General features: G+C 41.4%; 1 protein-coding gene and 1 long non-coding RNA gene across 8 annotated transcripts in view; both read left to right on the top strand.

Moving 5' to 3' along the window:
- The window catches only part of APAF1 (apoptotic peptidase activating factor 1), a 91297-nt gene extending 84008 nt beyond the window's left edge, over positions 1–7289 (top strand). For 6 of the 7 annotated variants that reach the window (XM_057556191.1, XM_057556193.1, XM_057556192.1 and 3 more), the window contains exons 26-27: positions 486–632; positions 5013–7289. In XM_057556191.1, the coding sequence (XP_057412174.1) occupies positions 486–632; positions 5013–5159 (294 nt within the window). In that variant the 3' untranslated portion in view covers positions 5160–7289. Of the gene's footprint in view, positions 1–485; positions 633–5012 lie in introns of those variants that run through there. The other variant, XM_007165846.3, reaches the window with a different exon arrangement.
- A 3805-nt stretch (positions 7290–11094) lies between these two features.
- On the top strand, positions 11095–14725 carry LOC130709217 (uncharacterized). Its single transcript, XR_009009713.1, has 3 exons — positions 11095–11232; positions 13393–13490; positions 14591–14725. It is a non-coding gene; the product is annotated as an uncharacterized LOC130709217 (long non-coding RNA).
- Positions 14726–16949: the final 2224 nt, after the last annotated feature.

Below are 16949 nucleotides of genomic sequence, written 5' to 3'. Positions count from 1 at the left end.
TGTGGCTCGCGGGCTCTAGAGCGCAGGCTCAGTAGTTGTGGCTCGTGGGCTCTAGAGCGCAGGTTCAGTAGTTGTGGCGCACAGGCTTAGTTGCTCCACTGCATGTGGGATCTTCCCGGACCAGGGCTCAAACCCCTGTCCCATGCATTGGCAGGCGGATTCTTAACCAGTGAGTCACCAGGAAAGCCCCATACTCCTTTTATTCAGTGAAAGAGTCACAGTATTCTAATCAGTCACTCTAAGTCCCTTTGTTATATTTTTTGGAGTATAGTTAATGATAAATATTGTAAGTAATGCATTTTAATTATAATTAGTAGTTTTTAAAAATTTACACCGGAGAGAATGTAATCTAAAAAAATTCCTAAGGTATCACTGAATTGTAATTATATTTTTAAGAAAGATTTCCAAATATGTTCCAAATGAGATAGATAGATATATAAAACTTCTGAGTAACCCTGTTAATGAACTGTGTATCATTTTTATAGATATGGAATGTCTCAAATGGTGAGCTTCTTCATTTGTTTGCTCCGATTTCAGTAGAAGAAGGAGCTGCTACTCACGGAGGCTGGGTGACTGACCTTTGCTTTTCTCCAGATAGCAAAATGCTTGTTTCTGCTGGAGGATATCTTAAGGTAAGGGTTTCTCAAAGACTGAAAGAAAAGAACAGCCTGTATCCTACTTTCCAAATTATTTTCACTTCCTGTGTTTCAGTTGGGCCTTGTACAACCCATCAGAGAGGAAGGGCGATGACTGTTATCCCGTTCTGGGTGATGAGACTGAGATCTGCAAGGCTGCATTCTTCAGATCTCTTGGAAGTTTTGATGGCAGTGTTAGGGATGTTCTCAGTCCAGAGCTCTCATCCTGCCCCAAACAAAGTCTTAGGCGAACAGAATGACTAGAAAGTGGGGTGTTTAACTTAGTTTGATTTTCTGCTTCACTAATTGTGAACTATGTTGGTTGAGTCTTTAAAAAAATTTATTTGTGAAATTTCCTTTCTTAAGTATTAGTGGTAGTGGTGGTAGTAATAATAATAAAAATAGCAGCGGCAGCATATTGCTTTATAGTTTACAAAATGCTTTACTTACATCATCTTATTAGCCAGCTTTGCGAGGCTTAAATTTTATCATCCTTGGTTTGTAGGTGAGTAAACTGATGTTCATAGAGGTTGTGAATTTCCTAAAATTACTTAGTAGATTGCCTTATACAAACTTATTATTAGCAAATACTGAGGCCACGGTTGAGCGTGCTGTGGTGCCTCAGGGTCATTTTTTGGTGCTTGCATCTTTTTATCCATCCACTCACTAAGAATGTATTAAGTGCCCACTGTGTGCTGGCACTGCTGCGTGGCACAGTGTTTAAGACTTGGTTCGTGCCCAGGTGGTTGACAGTCTTTGGAGGAAGCAGACAGTAAATAAATAAAGTCTCTAAGTGTAAGAGGGGTTCTGGGACACATTTGCATAAGGATAGTAGAGGCACAAAGGAGAGGACAGTTCTACCTTTGGGAGTTAGCAGAGGCTTCCAGTGGAGGGGAATGCTTGAGCTGAGTCTTGAGTAGTGATTTACTTGTAAAAGGGGTTGAAGATGATACTGTGTATTGTACTGATCACTTAAAATAGATCCCTAATGAATTAGACCCTAACGAATTAGATCTTCGATACTGTTTTTTCTTACTGAAAACATTCAACTGTAGGAGATGATTCTGATTAATTGTCTAATACAGTATAGATGTTCAAAAGTATTTGAATGACTGAATTGAAGTTTTTGGTTATATGGGACCTATGTAGATGCAATTTTATTTAAAGTAAAAATCTAGCTTATATAAAAGATAAATCAGAGGACAGTTTTTAGCTCTATGAGAGGATGTATGTTATGATTCCTTTACAAGTTTACATTGAAAATACAATGCTGATTACAAGATGTTGCATTAACCTGTACCTAAATAAAGGTACACCTTTATTTAGTTATTAGGGGATTGTGAGACTATCACCACTTGTCCTCCTTTAGTGTAGAGATAAACTGCACTCTTAGTCTGTTCTGAGGATGATGCTTAGAGGAGCGACATTGCTGTCTTTGTGTTGGAAGCTGGGAGTCTTCAGCCGTATTAACTGCTGAAAAACTTAACTGCTCAGCTTTGACACTGAGCTTCTAGAGACCATGTCTTTTGATGCTCTGGGCACCATAGAAGGCTATCACATAATTGTGAGTCTGGCTCACAAGATATGATAGAGATCAGTGACTAGATTTCCAGAGTTCCTGGAGAACCTTGAAATAAACAGCAGAATCGATGTCTGTACTGTAGAAGTTATGTCTTCAGGGTGAAAGAGCCTATAGCCTATATATGCAGTCTGTATATTTCAGTGACAATCAGGCTGTTCTTCCTTCTGGTTTGATTACTAGCATGGTTAAACTGGTTGTGATATAGCCCAGCCTGCATCTACCCAGCATGTTCATGAGACTGTCTAAGAGCACAGAGCAAATTAAAAGTAAAAAGGAACCGCTGCTGTAATGTCCAAGAAAATAGGCCTTTTGAGTCTGTTTACTTTATAATCCAAGCTGTATGAATCGAATGTCGGTAAGATAAAGTAGGTATCCAGTAGCTAAAAAGCTCTTAACTTTCAAAATTATTCCTATTTATAAGTTAAAAATAATGTAATTTACTTGTGTTATGCCACAGAGTGTGTACTGTTAGAATGACAAGAAATCCACATTAATTCATACTCACGAGGAGAAAGGCTGATTTGAAATATGAAATACATGATGATAAATGCAGGTTTTCCATTACGTAGAGGCAACAGAATATAAAGGTCAGGAGAGTGAGACTTGGGGCAGACTACCTGAATTCAAAGCCTGGATCTGCCACTCAGTAGCTTTGTGATCTTGCACAAGATGATTTAGCCTCGACTTTCTCATCTGTAAAATAGGTGTAATAATAACACCTACCTCATGGGGTTGGGAGGGTTAAAGGAGTTAATACAAGTAAAGTACTCATACATGGTGGCACATAGTGTACCCTGAGTAAATGTTAGCTATCTTTTAAAAATTGAAGTATAGTTGATTTACAGTGTTTCAGTTGTACAGCAAAGTGACTCAGATATATATATATATAATAATATATATTATATATAATGATATAATATATATTATAATATAACATATTTAATAATATTACATATATAATAATATAATATATATTATAATATAATATATATAATAAATATATTATAATATATATAATATATATGTTATAATATAATATATATATATTCTTTTTCAGATTCTTTTCCATTATAGGTTATTACAAGATGTTGAATATAGTTCCCTGGGCAATACAGTAGGTCCTTGTTGTTTATCTGTTTTATATATAGTAGTTTGTGTCTGTTAATCCCAAATCCCCAATTTATCCCTCCTTCCAAAAATATCCCTGCTATTTTTTTTTTTATTTACTTTATTCCTTAGAGCAGATTTAGTTTCACAGCAAAATTGAGCGGAAAGTACAGAGTTCCCATATACCCACCCCCGCCCCACGAGCAAGCCTCCCCCACTGTCAACATCCCCCACCAGAGGGTACATTTGTTACAGCTGATGAATGTTCATTGACATGTCATTATCACCCAAAGTCCATAATTTCTATTAGGGTTCGCTCTTGGTGTTGTACAGTCTGTGAATTTTGACAAATGTATAACGACACGTGTCCACCATTGTAGTATTATACAGAGTAGTTTCACTGCCCAGAAGTCCCCTGCGTAAGTCCTATTTAATATCATTGTCTTTTAGTCCATATTCACATTAGTGGCTGGGGTAGTGTTTCCAAGTCGAGTGGTCTGTTTTAATAGAGGGAAAGGCAGTGGGTGCACTAGGTTTGGAAGCCGGATAACTCTTCCACCTCTGCCACCTGCTAGCGGTGTCGTCCACAGTGACAAGGCCTTTCTTCTCTCTCAACCCTGGTTTCCTTACTTGTAAAGTGAGGCAGTTGGACTAGGTGATCTCTAAGGGCCTTACTACCTCTACGATTTGCCTCTAGCGACTGTCCTCTGCAGTCTTGATTACACTGCTATTTTATAAAGCAAAATTGTTAGTCCTGGAAAATTTCAAGTTAGTACATGTTGCTTCATTGAGGTTTACTTAAGTCCACAAGGTATACTTTTACCAGTTACCATTACTAATAGTGAACGTGAATAGTTGACCCAGTCACATGAGCAAGGCAGAATGCTAGGCATTGCCGCGGACACAGAAGTGATCATTGCATTCATAATACTCAGAATCTTGATGTACCTGAGGCCTTTTCAAAAGGTGTTCATGTACATGGTCTCTTTTGTCCTCATCTTAGTTGTGAGATATGTAGGTAAGCTCCATGATCTCCATTTAGTAAAGGAATATAAATATTGTTATAATCTTAGTGAATTCAGTAATTGGGAAGAGAAAGGAAGGACTTGGCCAGAGCACCTGCTACATTTGAGATGTTCAGTATTTATTTAGCAAATTAAGTGTATAGACTTTTAAATAAAAAACTTGGTTATGGGCTCTTGAATCACTCCTGGTGAAAGGGAAGATTCAGTAGAGAGAACATTCTATCCTGCAGCCAGTATTATCAGTAGTCTTGATATCTGCCAAAATTCCTGTCCATGTCTGCAAAGGGGCATTTTTAGAGAAGAGAGGGTCATTCTTTCCATTCTACTGAGAAGGATATGCAGACAGGAGAATTCAGTCCAGCCATGGCCCTAGTGGGCTTTGTGTAGCCTTCTGTCTGCGGCTCTGAGTAGGCTGCATGTTTCTCCAGCATGCCTTACAGTGGGGTTAGGTGTAGGGTAGCTGTGACGCAGTCACCAGGGTTAATCAGAAATGGTGGGCTGGGTTGATAATACTATATTCAGCCTTAAACCTTAGACATCCTTCCTGGTGTTTGCTTTAGTTTGGGAGTGGGGAGGTGATGGGGTGAAGGATCCAGTTGGCACTGCAGATTGTCTCACACTATAATTACCAACCTAATAAGAATTTTATTTTTCTCTGAACAGTGGTGGAATGTTGTCACTGGGGAATCCTCACAGACCTTCTACACAAATGGAACCAATCTTAAGAAAATACATGTGTCCCCTGACTTCAAAACATATGTGACTGTTGATAATCTTGGTATTTTATATATTTTAAAGATTTTAGAGTAAAATAGTTAAGCAGCGATGTAAGTTGAACTCTTTTAATTTTGAATTGGAAAAAAAATCCTAATGAAACTGTATTTCAACTTTTTATAAAGCTGTGAATTGTTTTGCAGTATTGCGTTCATTACGAAAGTATTTGTGGTTGGATGAATAATATTAATGTAGCTTTTCCCAAATGAACACACCTTTAATCTTATTTTTCATAATCATCATCATCATTTTTAACAGTTTGTCCTTAAGATGCAAATGAAAATGTAAATATATACCTTGTTATACCGCTGGTAAAATTCTCCCTTGATGCATTCAAATTGGTTGACATAATTAGAATAATTTGAAGGAAATATATATTTTAATAATATTATTATTCAGGCTGTGCCTCAGGGTAGTAGTGGCTTGATTTCTGAACCACATTTACCCCAAGGGGGTATAGTTCTCCCAAATATAATCTCAGAACTTATTTGCACCCCTTAAATTTGCTTTAAAAATGTTTTGTCTATGTGCACAGTTTGCAAAATTTTCTTTAATTCACTTGATAAGTGAGTCTTAGATTTCAAAAGTACTCTCTGTGAAGCAAAAGTTACGTGTGTTGGAGTGAGTAGATTTTGTTGGTCTACCTTTTCTCATTAGCTGATGGCAGCCCCGGGCTGGACCTGGCCTCTAGCTGTCAGTCTCCGAACTGGGCACTCTCCTGCTTTCTCTGGTTTTTTACATACCAGACTTCCTACTTGACTGAACTTAACCTTTCTTAATCCTCACTTTTCTCTCTTTTTTTTTAAAGTAATTGCTCCACAGTTAAATGTTAGTAAATCTGAATAATTGGGGAGGAGCCAATTTTAATCATAATTTTTAACAACAGAATTTTTCCAAGATATAGAAAATAGTAAAAAATAATTTTCTTCTAATTCCATTTACTTTTAGATGAACGGCATTGCCAGTGCTATTCTCTTAGTGAATTTCAAGAGAATTCTCTGTGGTTTTCTACGCAATACTGGAAGAGTCATTGTGATTGCAAGATGTCACCTTTAACCTTCCAGCCAGTCTGTTTTCCTTCCTCTTCTCTCCCTCCTCCTCTCCTTCCCTCGCTCCCTGTAAGTTTAATCAGGAAAGATAGTTTAGACAGGGAAAAAGCATATCAACATCAGTAACTAGCTTTTTTGATTTCCTGATTAGGAACTTTAATTGCAGCTTAAATCTAAACATTTTCCCTGAAATATATTGTTAAGGGAAATGGTGATAAATTAATAATAGATGTGGTTCTTACATTAAAAAAACAACCAAAATTCAAAATTTTTTGTTGCTGCAACAAGAACTAAATCAGATGAGTATTAGCGTTAACAGTAGGTAAGCACTGAGCCAGTTTCTATTGTTGGTGCATATTAGTAGATGTGGGGTGGGTAGGGGGGGAACAGACCACTCCAGATGTATTTTAGATTAGATGTTCCTGTTTAGCATTTGAGGGAACCATAAAGAGAGTGAATAAAATATTTTACATTATTAAGGAGGTTTTGTTTTGTTTTGTTTTGTTTTATGGTGGGTTGAGGGATTAATTTAGGGGCTTACTGTGATTTAAGCAAATGTGACATGAAAATCTTAATTTTATAAAAAGAAATTTCTGTAAATGATATGTTCTGCTTAGAGTGCCCAAATCATAATTTGATTTGCATACAATGTTTAGGAACTCATTTATAGCTCAGAGTATAAAGTATTAACTTTTGGAATTAAAAGTCACTTGACTGTAGAAGTATAACAACAAACATCGGCTTTTAAAACACCTTGATTGGCTCTTATCTTACAAATAAATTAAAAAGAAAAATGAGAAGAAAGACCAGGTAACATGAGGGAAGAAGAAAAGCCTTTCATAGCAGCTTAAGTGGCCAGTCAAGGGGAGGGTTTTGTTTTGTACTTTGGATGAGCATTTTTCAAGCATTTCCCCTTTATTTTTTTTTTGTATTGGAAATACATTGCATTTTGTATATATAAGATTTTTTTTTTTACGTTGGGTGTGTCTTGTATGTTTTGAAAACTGTTAGTTTTGTATTTATGATACAGCTTACATGATTTTTTTTGTGTTGGTATGCATTTTAATACATGAATTTAAAACATTTTATAAAAATAAAATTTCTAAAATATTTTTGAAAAACATTTTCAGATTGTGTCAGACTCCTTGCTTGTCCTTTGTTGATCAGAAAATGAATGTGAAAGAGTCTTCAAATTAAAGCCATCAACCTCTCTATCCATGCTTTATCAGCTATATGTAATTCAGTTCTATCAAAATTTTCTTTTTCCTCAGTTTGTCTCTGATGCCTGGTGTGGCTGGCATGGAGAAGATCCTGTAAAGAAGAGAATTCATTTATTCATTTTTTCATTCAGTACATATTTGTTGAGATCTGCCTGGCATTTTTGTAGGTATTGGGGATATAGCAGTGAGCAAAACAAAGTCCTTGCCCTCCTGCATTTGGGGGCTAGGGAGAGGCAGAAAAAAAGTCAGTCAGTCAAATTTATAGTGATTAGTTGGTATGTAAGTGAGGAGGAGGAGGGTTACAGTTCTAGAGGGAGCTGCTTGTTTGGAAGGTGAGGGAGTGAGTCAGGCAAGTATCTGGAGAGAGTCCCCAAGCGAGGGTGTACAGCAAGTGCAAAGACTGGAAAGTGGGACGGGTTGGTCTGTTCCAGAACCAGCATGGAGGCCGGTGTGGCTGGAGAACACTGAGCGAGGGGAGCTTAGTAGGAGGTGCAGCCAGCTCTGTGGAGGGTCTCCCAGGCCATGGCGAGGATGTCTACCCTGAGGTAGTAGCTAGCGCAGGAGTGTGAGCAGGGGGGAGATCTGACGTAAGCTGTAACTTGATCACTTTGGCAGTGGGAACCAGTTGAGAATCAGCTGAAAGGAGGACAGGTGAGGAGGGAAGCGGGGAGACCAATGAGAAGCTTTTACAATAATCTGGGCAAAATGAAGGCGGCTAGACTGGGGTGGCGGCAGGAGAGGCTGTGACAAGTTGGATTCTGGGTATATTTTGAAGGTAAGAGTTAATAAGAGTTGCTAATGTATTGGATACAGGTTGTGAGAGGGACAAGTCAAGAATGATACCAAGGTTTTGGCCTCCGGCTTGAACAACTGGAAGATAGAGTTGCTGTTAGCTGAGATGAGAAGACTGTAAAAGGAGCAGGGTTTAGGACAAAGTAAGTTTGAGGTGGGTGTTAGGCAGACACCTGGGGCTGTTGAGTAGATGGTTCTTTTATAGGAAAAGTCTCTGATGGAGATAAAAATCTGAGAGTCATCAGTGAATTGATGGTATTTAAAACCACAGGACCAGATGCAACAAAATGGATGTAGATAGACAAGACAGGAGGCCCCAGACTGAGCCCAGGGCAGTCTGGAGGTTGGTGAGCTGAGGGACCAGCACAGGACACTGAGAAGAACCAGCAAGGACTAACAGTTGCAACTTAGTGTGGTAAGTGCAATGGGTATGGGGTCCTTCACTCAGTGTGCTCTTGGGCAAAATTCCTTTATTGGTTCACTCGTGCAGCCACCTGTCTATCCTCTATGTGTTGAATATCTACTATGCCTAGCACTGTTTTCAGCAGCAGCCAAGGCAATAAACAGACACATTTCAGTTGTTGGGGGAAATTGGGGACAAGAGATAATAAGAAACCCAGAAAATATCAGCAGTTGTCTTATCTGTAGGGGTTCCTCCCTCTCAGCATTGTTGTAAGGATTTAATAAGATAATGCTCACAGAGTGCTTGCTTATCTCAGTGTTTGGACCAAGAAAGTGCTCACTGCACATTCCTTGGTGTTATTTGGGTCCCATCCTCTTTTGCGTGGCAACAGTTCCCCGACCACTCTCTCTCCCAGCAGTCATGCCTCTGCGTGATCTTTCCAAAGTGCTCGTCTTATCATGTCACTTGTCTTTAAAATCCTGGACCTGCTTGTGCTCTCTTGCTTCTGTGGCGTTGTATATGCGGTTCTCTCTTCTATACTGCCCTCCCCCACCTAATTTTTTTTCCTAATTCCTTCTTATCTTTTTCCTTGAGGTGATCCTTCTGCTGAAGGCTGCCCTGCCCTCTTGTAGCCCTCTCTTTTCTCTGTTGTGGTTTTATTGACTTCTATCGTTTATTTTATGGAGTCCCCCATTAGACTGTAAGCTCCATGAAAGCCAGGTCTGTTAGGTGTTTTATACCAGAGTCCAACGGAAGCCTGGCTCCAATTGGAGCCTCAATAAATCTTTGCTGAATGATTGGAATTCCTGTATGCCCGCACGCCCATAGTGCATTCTGTGTTCTCCCTCTGCACTAGGATGTCACGAGGCTGTCAAATTAAGATGTAGCACATTACCAGCGTTTTCTTTATCTTCCCATTTTAGTTTGGCATTTTGCTGTGAAGCATCGTTAGGGGAAAGTAAAACTTTACTTGGATAAAAAAAGGTCTTCCAAATTATATGAAATGAATAAACATATCCCTGGAGTGTTTAAGTTGGCAAGTATGGCAGTCTATTATTCAACATATGTTTTGTGTTATTATTATAATTTACTTACCGACCTTTAGAGAAGGAGAAAATGATTTTCTAATAACTCTTAGTCTCTGAAGATCACTTGAATGGATTTCCTTGCTCATAACCCCTATCCTTAAGACTATGGATATACCATACAGCTATTAAAATACCTAAATTAGAAAATCAGCTGCTGTGGGGCTATGAGTTTAACCCTAGAAGAATTGTTGTGTAGTTGTATATATTCACATGGCAGGCGCAGAAGAATTTGCATCAAACGTGGGACTCACCAGAGACCAGGCCTTTGAAGTCATTTGGCATCAACAGGGACTTACTGCTGAGTCAGATGGCATTGTGAGCAGACCAAAACTTGGGACGTTTTCATTACAGTTATGATTCAGGAAAATGAGTCGCTGGTATTCATTGTAACTTCATTTATGAGGTCAGGCCCTCAGAACTGCTTATCACATGGAAGTAAAAGAAAAATCTGTCTCTGTAATTTCTCATCACCAGGGGTAGAATAAGTGTCTAGAGAGAGCATTCTGGGCCTGAGTTTGGGTTTGGTGGTTCTGAGCAACTGTTCAGCTGGAAAACATCCAGCAGTGAATGAAGACTCCTTTTCAGTACCAAGGTGCTGTTCTGAGGAGTTGGAGCAAACTTTCACATTCATCGGATTCAAATCTTCCTCCCCTCCCCAGCCCTTATTTTATCTTCACAGTAGTTGATGCGTTTGCAGACTATGCAGTCCTAGCTTACAAGGGAAGAACTACATCCCAGGCACTTAATCTGATAAAGCCAGGGCCAGAATCCAAATCTGATTTTCTTTTCTTTTTGGAAGCACCCACTGGGCAATGTGTTGAGTGTTTCGGTTGGAAGTGGAATCCTCTTGGAAACGTGGCCGATGAACACCAGACTAGGGGTCAAGGCTTGGGTTTCAGCAGCTGGGGAAGATTTTGGAGATCTGTGTTTCTCATTTCTGATTTATTTGCTGCACTCTGTCAACTTTCTGAGACATAAAAAATCCTTTTTAGGAGGAAGGAAGAAGGAGCTACTATTTTTTTAAGGGCCTTTTATGTGTCAGGTCCCATGCTGGGCACTTTCCACACATTATTTAATTAAATCCTAACGACAAGGCTGCAAGGTGTTATCTCTGTTTTCTAGATGTGGAAACAGGTGCAGAGAGGTTAAGTCACTAGGGCCCCATAGGCAAGGCGGGGAGCTGCGGTTTCGGTCCGTGGCTGTTGGCCTCCACCACAGCCCCTGGGCTGGAGGATCCAGGAGCGTCATTTCAGCTCTGCACTTAATTCATTGTTCATTTCACTCATTCACGTCATGGATGATGCATGACCGATCTTAAGTCCTGAGCTCTCAGAGATGATGTCAAAGGTGGTCTCTGCTGCTGAAGAGCTTCCACTTCTGGTATCCTGGCTAACCCATCTCTGTGCCCGTAGGGATTGCTCTTGGAAAAAAAGCAGCAGGGGCCATTCTGATGGGAGCCAAACGGACAGCAGAGGTTGGGGGATGCTTTGGATTTGCCAGCACTTGGCCATGGCTCAGCCTAGTCTCAGTTCACAAATGATTCAAGCCCTGAGCAAGGTAGGTGGCAGCCCTCCTGTGACCTGCTCCATGGAGAAGCCTGCTTCTACTTTGAAACTTTTAGGGGGTTCATTTCACATTAGTGGCAGCCCTGGGGCTAGTGGATCCATATGTTTCTTCTGCCATCTTGATTTCATTTCCTTTTCTCCTTTTCCTTCCATTTGAAAAGGTGCCAACTCTCAGAGCCTCAGCTTCCTCATTTGTCAAATAGGGACCGCAACATCTAATTGCAGGGTTTTTGTGAGGCTTGAAAAATACGTCAAACGTCTGACACAGGTCTCAATAGTATAATTACCTTTTGTCCCAGTTACAAATTCCTATTCCTTTGCTGCCCACATTTCCTTGGTTTACAAATTGGGACTGTGCGGCTTTTGCTCCATAGAACACACCTCACTCCGGTATCCTTCTCTACCTCGTGGTGGATCTATCCTCATGGCTGTCGGCTCCCAGGAGACAGACCTTGCTCAGCAGGAAAGCTGTCCCAGACGTTATTCTTTTTAGGATATGCATGCACCTGAGTGGTGGAGGATTAGGAGTGATGTTGGAGAAAAGACCTTGGGCCAGCGGCTTTGCTTTGGCTGTCAAGTGGATCCAAGTTCAAATCCTGGCTGCACTACCATCCCAGCTGTGTGGCCTTCAGCAAATGGTTTAATCCTCTTAAGGAGCTACTTCTGTGGTAGCCTTGGATGTGGGGATCTACGTGGGCTTCCCAGCTTCTCAGGGGATCTGGAGGGCCTGGTCCATCCAGGAGTGAAGCTTCTCACACTTTACTGCATAAACCGCACCCCCCCCCCGCCCCGCCCCAAATCCAGGTCTCACCCCAGACCAATTAACTCAGAATCGCCGGGCATGGGACCCAGGCATCCATATGTTTGAAAGTTCCCCGGGTGATTCCAGAGCACAGCGGAGGTTGAGAACCCATGTCCTCCGCCCTTGCCCTGGATGGCCTACCAAGCCTTTGCCAGTCCCACTCCTGTGCCACAGCCAGCTGTGCCTGTGATGTCTGCTTTTGCAGCATGGTTTGTCCACCTGCTCTGTTGTGACACTCTCAGGACCGTCCCGAGCAGCACAGTTGTTTGGTGTGCATATTGACACAGCTGGGGTGATGTTTCCTGCTTGGATTTGATGGCTAGCTTATAGAGCAACTCGGCCAAGGTTGGAGTATTACCAGTATTACCAGTTCCTCCTCCAGTCACTGCTTTCTCTGTTCAGATGTCTCACCTGTGTGTGCTTGCTTTCACCTTTTACCTAGTGCTGTGACATTCCCGTTGTGACAGATACTGGTTTTTTTGTTTGTTTTTTTGTGGCAGATACTGTTGGTGGCCATCCTAATATCCAGTCTCTCCCTTTTCCTCACTAACAACTGCTGTATTGTTGGGAGCTGCAGTGGGCTCAGCTAAAATCAACAACAGCTACATTTTCCAACTGCTTATCTAGGGGTAGCAGATGTAAGCAGAACTTGTAGGGTGAAGCTTCCAGGAAAGCTTCTAAAAGGTTGCCTTACTCAGTTGGGAGGCAGGAGCCCTTTGTTCCTTACCATCTTTTTTCCTGCCTGGAATGTGGATTCGCCAAATGATGGTCTAACAGCCATTTTATGCTCATGGGGTGACCTTGTAGATGGATGCCACAAGCTAAGGGTGGCAGAGCAGGAATATAGAAGGAGCTTGGGATTTTGATGACAACTGTGGAGCTCCCATTCCAGCCCTGTACTATTTATCTCTGAAGTTCATGTTACATGAGAAAATACTCAACCCCTCCCTTGTTTTAAGAGACTCTTATCTCTGGTCTTTGCTACTAGTCCCTGAATTCAGCTCCTGATTCTCCCATAAGCAAACCAAGTATATAAGAACAGTTCAGCAAATGTCAGTGACCCCTACATCCCTGTCTCTTCCATCCCCTAGCCCTAGCCACCCACCGTACCTCCTCTAATAACTAGAAATCAAGTTGGGAGGTTGTTGAAGTTTCGTGGAATCTCAGAAAGTCACAGACAAGTGATTCATGGACCAGGCCCAGTCCACAGAGGAGTTTTGTTTGGCCCACACTTCGTTTTTAAAAAAACACCGAACTTGTCGCCAGCATTTGAAAATCTGGTGGTTTCACATAAAAATCCTGATTTCTTAGAAAATCTCTTGAGCCAGGGTCTTCTTTTCTGCCTGGCAGCCATCAGCTGGAACTGAGCATCAGCTGCCCCCTGAGATGATGGATGCGTGGATCATCACAGCCCACCCTTCACTCGCGTCACCTGTGTGGCCCTGAAGGTATCTGAGTTTGCAGTCTTCCCTCTCCCTGCCAAGTGCACACCCCAGAAATGGTCTGCTAAAACAGGATTCCTGAATTCCTGTGCCTTCCCTCTTTCCTAGTATCCCCTGACTCAACACTAGCATGTTGGGCTTTTTGGGTTTTGTTTTTCTCTGAGAAAACTGTGCATGCATTTAAAAAAAAAATAAATTTATTTAATTTATTTTTGGCTGTTTTGGGTCTTTGTTGCTGTGCGTGGGCTTTCTCTAGTTGTGGTGAGCGGGGGCTATTCTTCGTTGTGGTGCGTGGGCTTCTCATTGTGGTGGCTTCTCTTGTTGTGGAGCACGGGCTCTAGGCGCGCGGGCTTCAGTAGTTGTGGCACACGGGCTCAGTAGTTGTGGTTCGCGGGCTCTAGAGCGCAGGCTCAGTAGTTGTGGCGCACGGGCTTAGTTGCTCTGCGGCATGTGGGATCTTCCCGGACAAGGGCTCGAACCTGCGTCCCCTGCATTGGCAGGCGGATTCTTAACCACTGTGCCACCAGGGAAGTCCCTATCTTTATTACTATTTTTATTTATTTATTTTTGGCTGCATTGGGTCTTCGTTGCTGCACACGGGCTTTCTCTAATTGTAGCGAGCGGGGCCTACTCTTCGTTGCGGTGCTTGGGCTTCTTATTGCGGTGGCTTCTCTTGTTGTGGAGCATGGGCTCTGGGTGTGTGGGCTCAGTAATTATGGCTCACAGGCTCTAGAGTGCAGGCTCAGTAGTTGTGGCGCACGGGCTTATTTGCTCTGCGGCATGTGGGATCTTCCCAGACCAGGGCTTGAACCCGTGTCCCCTGCATTGGCAGGCAGATTCTTAACCACTGTGCCACCAGGCAAGTCCCTCATATGTCTTATTGACGAGAGGCAACAAGAGGGAGAACTGCAGGCTCCCTGGGGAGCAGCTGTTGGGCATTTGATTGAAACACTGAGACATCCAGAGGACAATTAAATTGAGTATTGAATATGGATAGTTTTGAATGGCTTTTATTACCATGTTGTGAACTGACTTCAAGTTGCTAAGAGCGGCTGCATCTCAGCTTGCTCTTACTGGGTGCTGAGACATCACTCCGAGTTTTCCAGTATGGCAGGACTTACAAGACGCTCTGGGCTCACGAAGTGACATGTGTGCTCCTCGGCTGTCTGAAAACATCGGCGGCTGTACTGCCACCTTCAGCTGGAGTGACCCTACTGGAGCCGTTAAATGGAGAATCCCTATCTCAGTCTGACGTGTGTGTAAGTCTTTATATCACTAGTCATTAACTATGCTTGGGAAGTTAAATGCCCATGAAGCTCTTACAAACATAGGTCTCTGGGGTTTTGGGGAGAAAAACAAAAACTGTCTGGATGATAATTTGTAGCTATGATTATTTAGGAGCAACACACACAGGTGCAGCATGTTGGGTTGGGAATGACCATCTCTGCATTAGCGACTCTACGTAAAATGGAGCCATGGTGAACACAGAGTGAATTCTCGGTCAGTAGACTGGCTCGAGATCAAGACAGGACACAGTTAAGTGGAACTGGCATTTCCCAGGTCGGCACCAAAGTCTTAGGGTTAATTCCACTGCAAAAATTTGAGTGTTAATGGAATCTCATAGGATGCTGGATGGTGATTGGGCAACAGACCTAATGAAATTCCCTGCTTTGGAACTGGTTTCTGTGGGAAGCAGGACCCTGTTGCTGGGGCAGGCTGGGCGTGTGGATGGCTGGAAGGGAGTGCGGGGGAGGCTGTTGGAACCTTGGTGCAGGTAGACTCTGCCAGCCTTTGTTGGCTGGTTACCCAATTTTAAGAAAATGTGTCTGTAACTGTCAGATTGCTTAATTTTCATAGGAAACATACTCAGTGAATAGCTTATATAAAAAAGGAACTGAAAAACTTAAAGTCTTAAAAAAAAAAAAAAAGAGGCTTCATTCCATACAGACTTCTGAACACGGTTATTGTATTCCAGTTCTGTGGAAGAACAACTCTGGAGGCTACCCACTTATCAAATTTTCTTTTCTTTTCAGAAATAGCTTAGGAGCAATGCTGCTTGGGGTCCAAGTATGAATTTTCACTGATTTTTGAGAATTTGGCCATGTGTTCTTTATCTAAGCCCGTCTTCTGCCCCATCATATCTAAACATTATATGCACCAGCAATATTCCCATGTATTCCAGCAGAAAATCTGGTATGTCTTGAGAAAAATCACTTCCATGACTTATTAATGAACTAACTAGGCATAATTTTCATTGGGTTCATTTACCCAAATTTATCATAGACTATCATTTAAGAAGAAAAAAAATAGATGGAGTAATTGAATCGATGTCCTTTTTGGAATAATATTAACATTCCAGGATCTCCACCCCCATGGATATTTCAGTTGCCAATGTGTCAAATTTCCTCTTCAAGAAAATGAGGTGCAAATCCCTTCAATACAAGGGCTGCCTCTCTTCTGTTTGCCCCTCAGACTCCCTCCTCCCTCTTCCCTGCCCTGTTGTGGTTCTGGAGGTGCCTTGTGTAGACCAAATCAATGCGCTCCTTGCCCTATGGCTTCCAGTGGGTTTAGGTAATGCAGGGTGGATGGTGGAGAGTGAGATCAGGGTATTTTTTTTTTTTAATTGAAGTTTAGTTGGTTTACAGTATTGTGTTAGTTTCAGGTATACAGCAAAGTGATTCAGTTTCATACATATGTATATATATTTTTCCAGATTCTTTTTCATTGTACGTTATTACAAGATATTGAATATAGTTCCCTGTGCTATACAGCAGGTCCTCGTTGTTTATCTGTTTTATATATAGTAGTGCGTATCTGTTAATCCCAAACTCCTAATTTATCCCTTTCCCCTTTGGTAACCATAAGTTTGTTTTCTACATCTGTGAGTCTGTTTCTGTTTTGTAAAAAAGTTCATTTGTATCATTTTTTAGGATTCCACATATGTGATATCATATGATACTTGTCTTTCTCTGTCTGACTGTGCTTAGTATGATAATCTCTAGATCCATCCATATTGCTGCAAATGACATTATTTCATTTTTTTAATGGCCAAGTAATATTCCCTTGTGTATATGTACCACACCTTCTTTATCCATTCATCTGTTGATGGACATTTAGGATGCTTCATTGTCTTGGCTATTGTAAATAGTGCTGCTGTGAACATTGGGGTGCATGTATCTTTAAATTGGAGTTCTTGTCTTTTCCGGATATATGCCCAGGAATGGGATTGCTGGATCATATGGTAACTCTATTTTTAGTTTTTTAGGGGACTTCCATACTGTTCTCCATAGTGGCTGTACCAATTTACATTCCCAGAAACAGTGTAGCAGGTTCCCTTTTCTCCACATCCTCTCCAGCATTTATTATTTATAGACTTTTTGATGATGGCCATTCTGACCCATGTGAGATGACACCTCATTGTAGTTGTGATTTGCATTTCTCTAATAACTAGTGATGTTGAACATC

Source organism: Balaenoptera acutorostrata, chromosome 11 (genome assembly GCF_949987535.1).
Source record: "Balaenoptera acutorostrata chromosome 11, mBalAcu1.1, whole genome shotgun sequence".
Lineage (NCBI taxonomy): Eukaryota > Metazoa > Chordata > Mammalia > Artiodactyla > Balaenopteridae > Balaenoptera > Balaenoptera acutorostrata.
The sequence above is the reverse complement of the archived record's forward strand: the minus strand, read 5'-3'. Positions and strand labels throughout refer to the sequence as shown.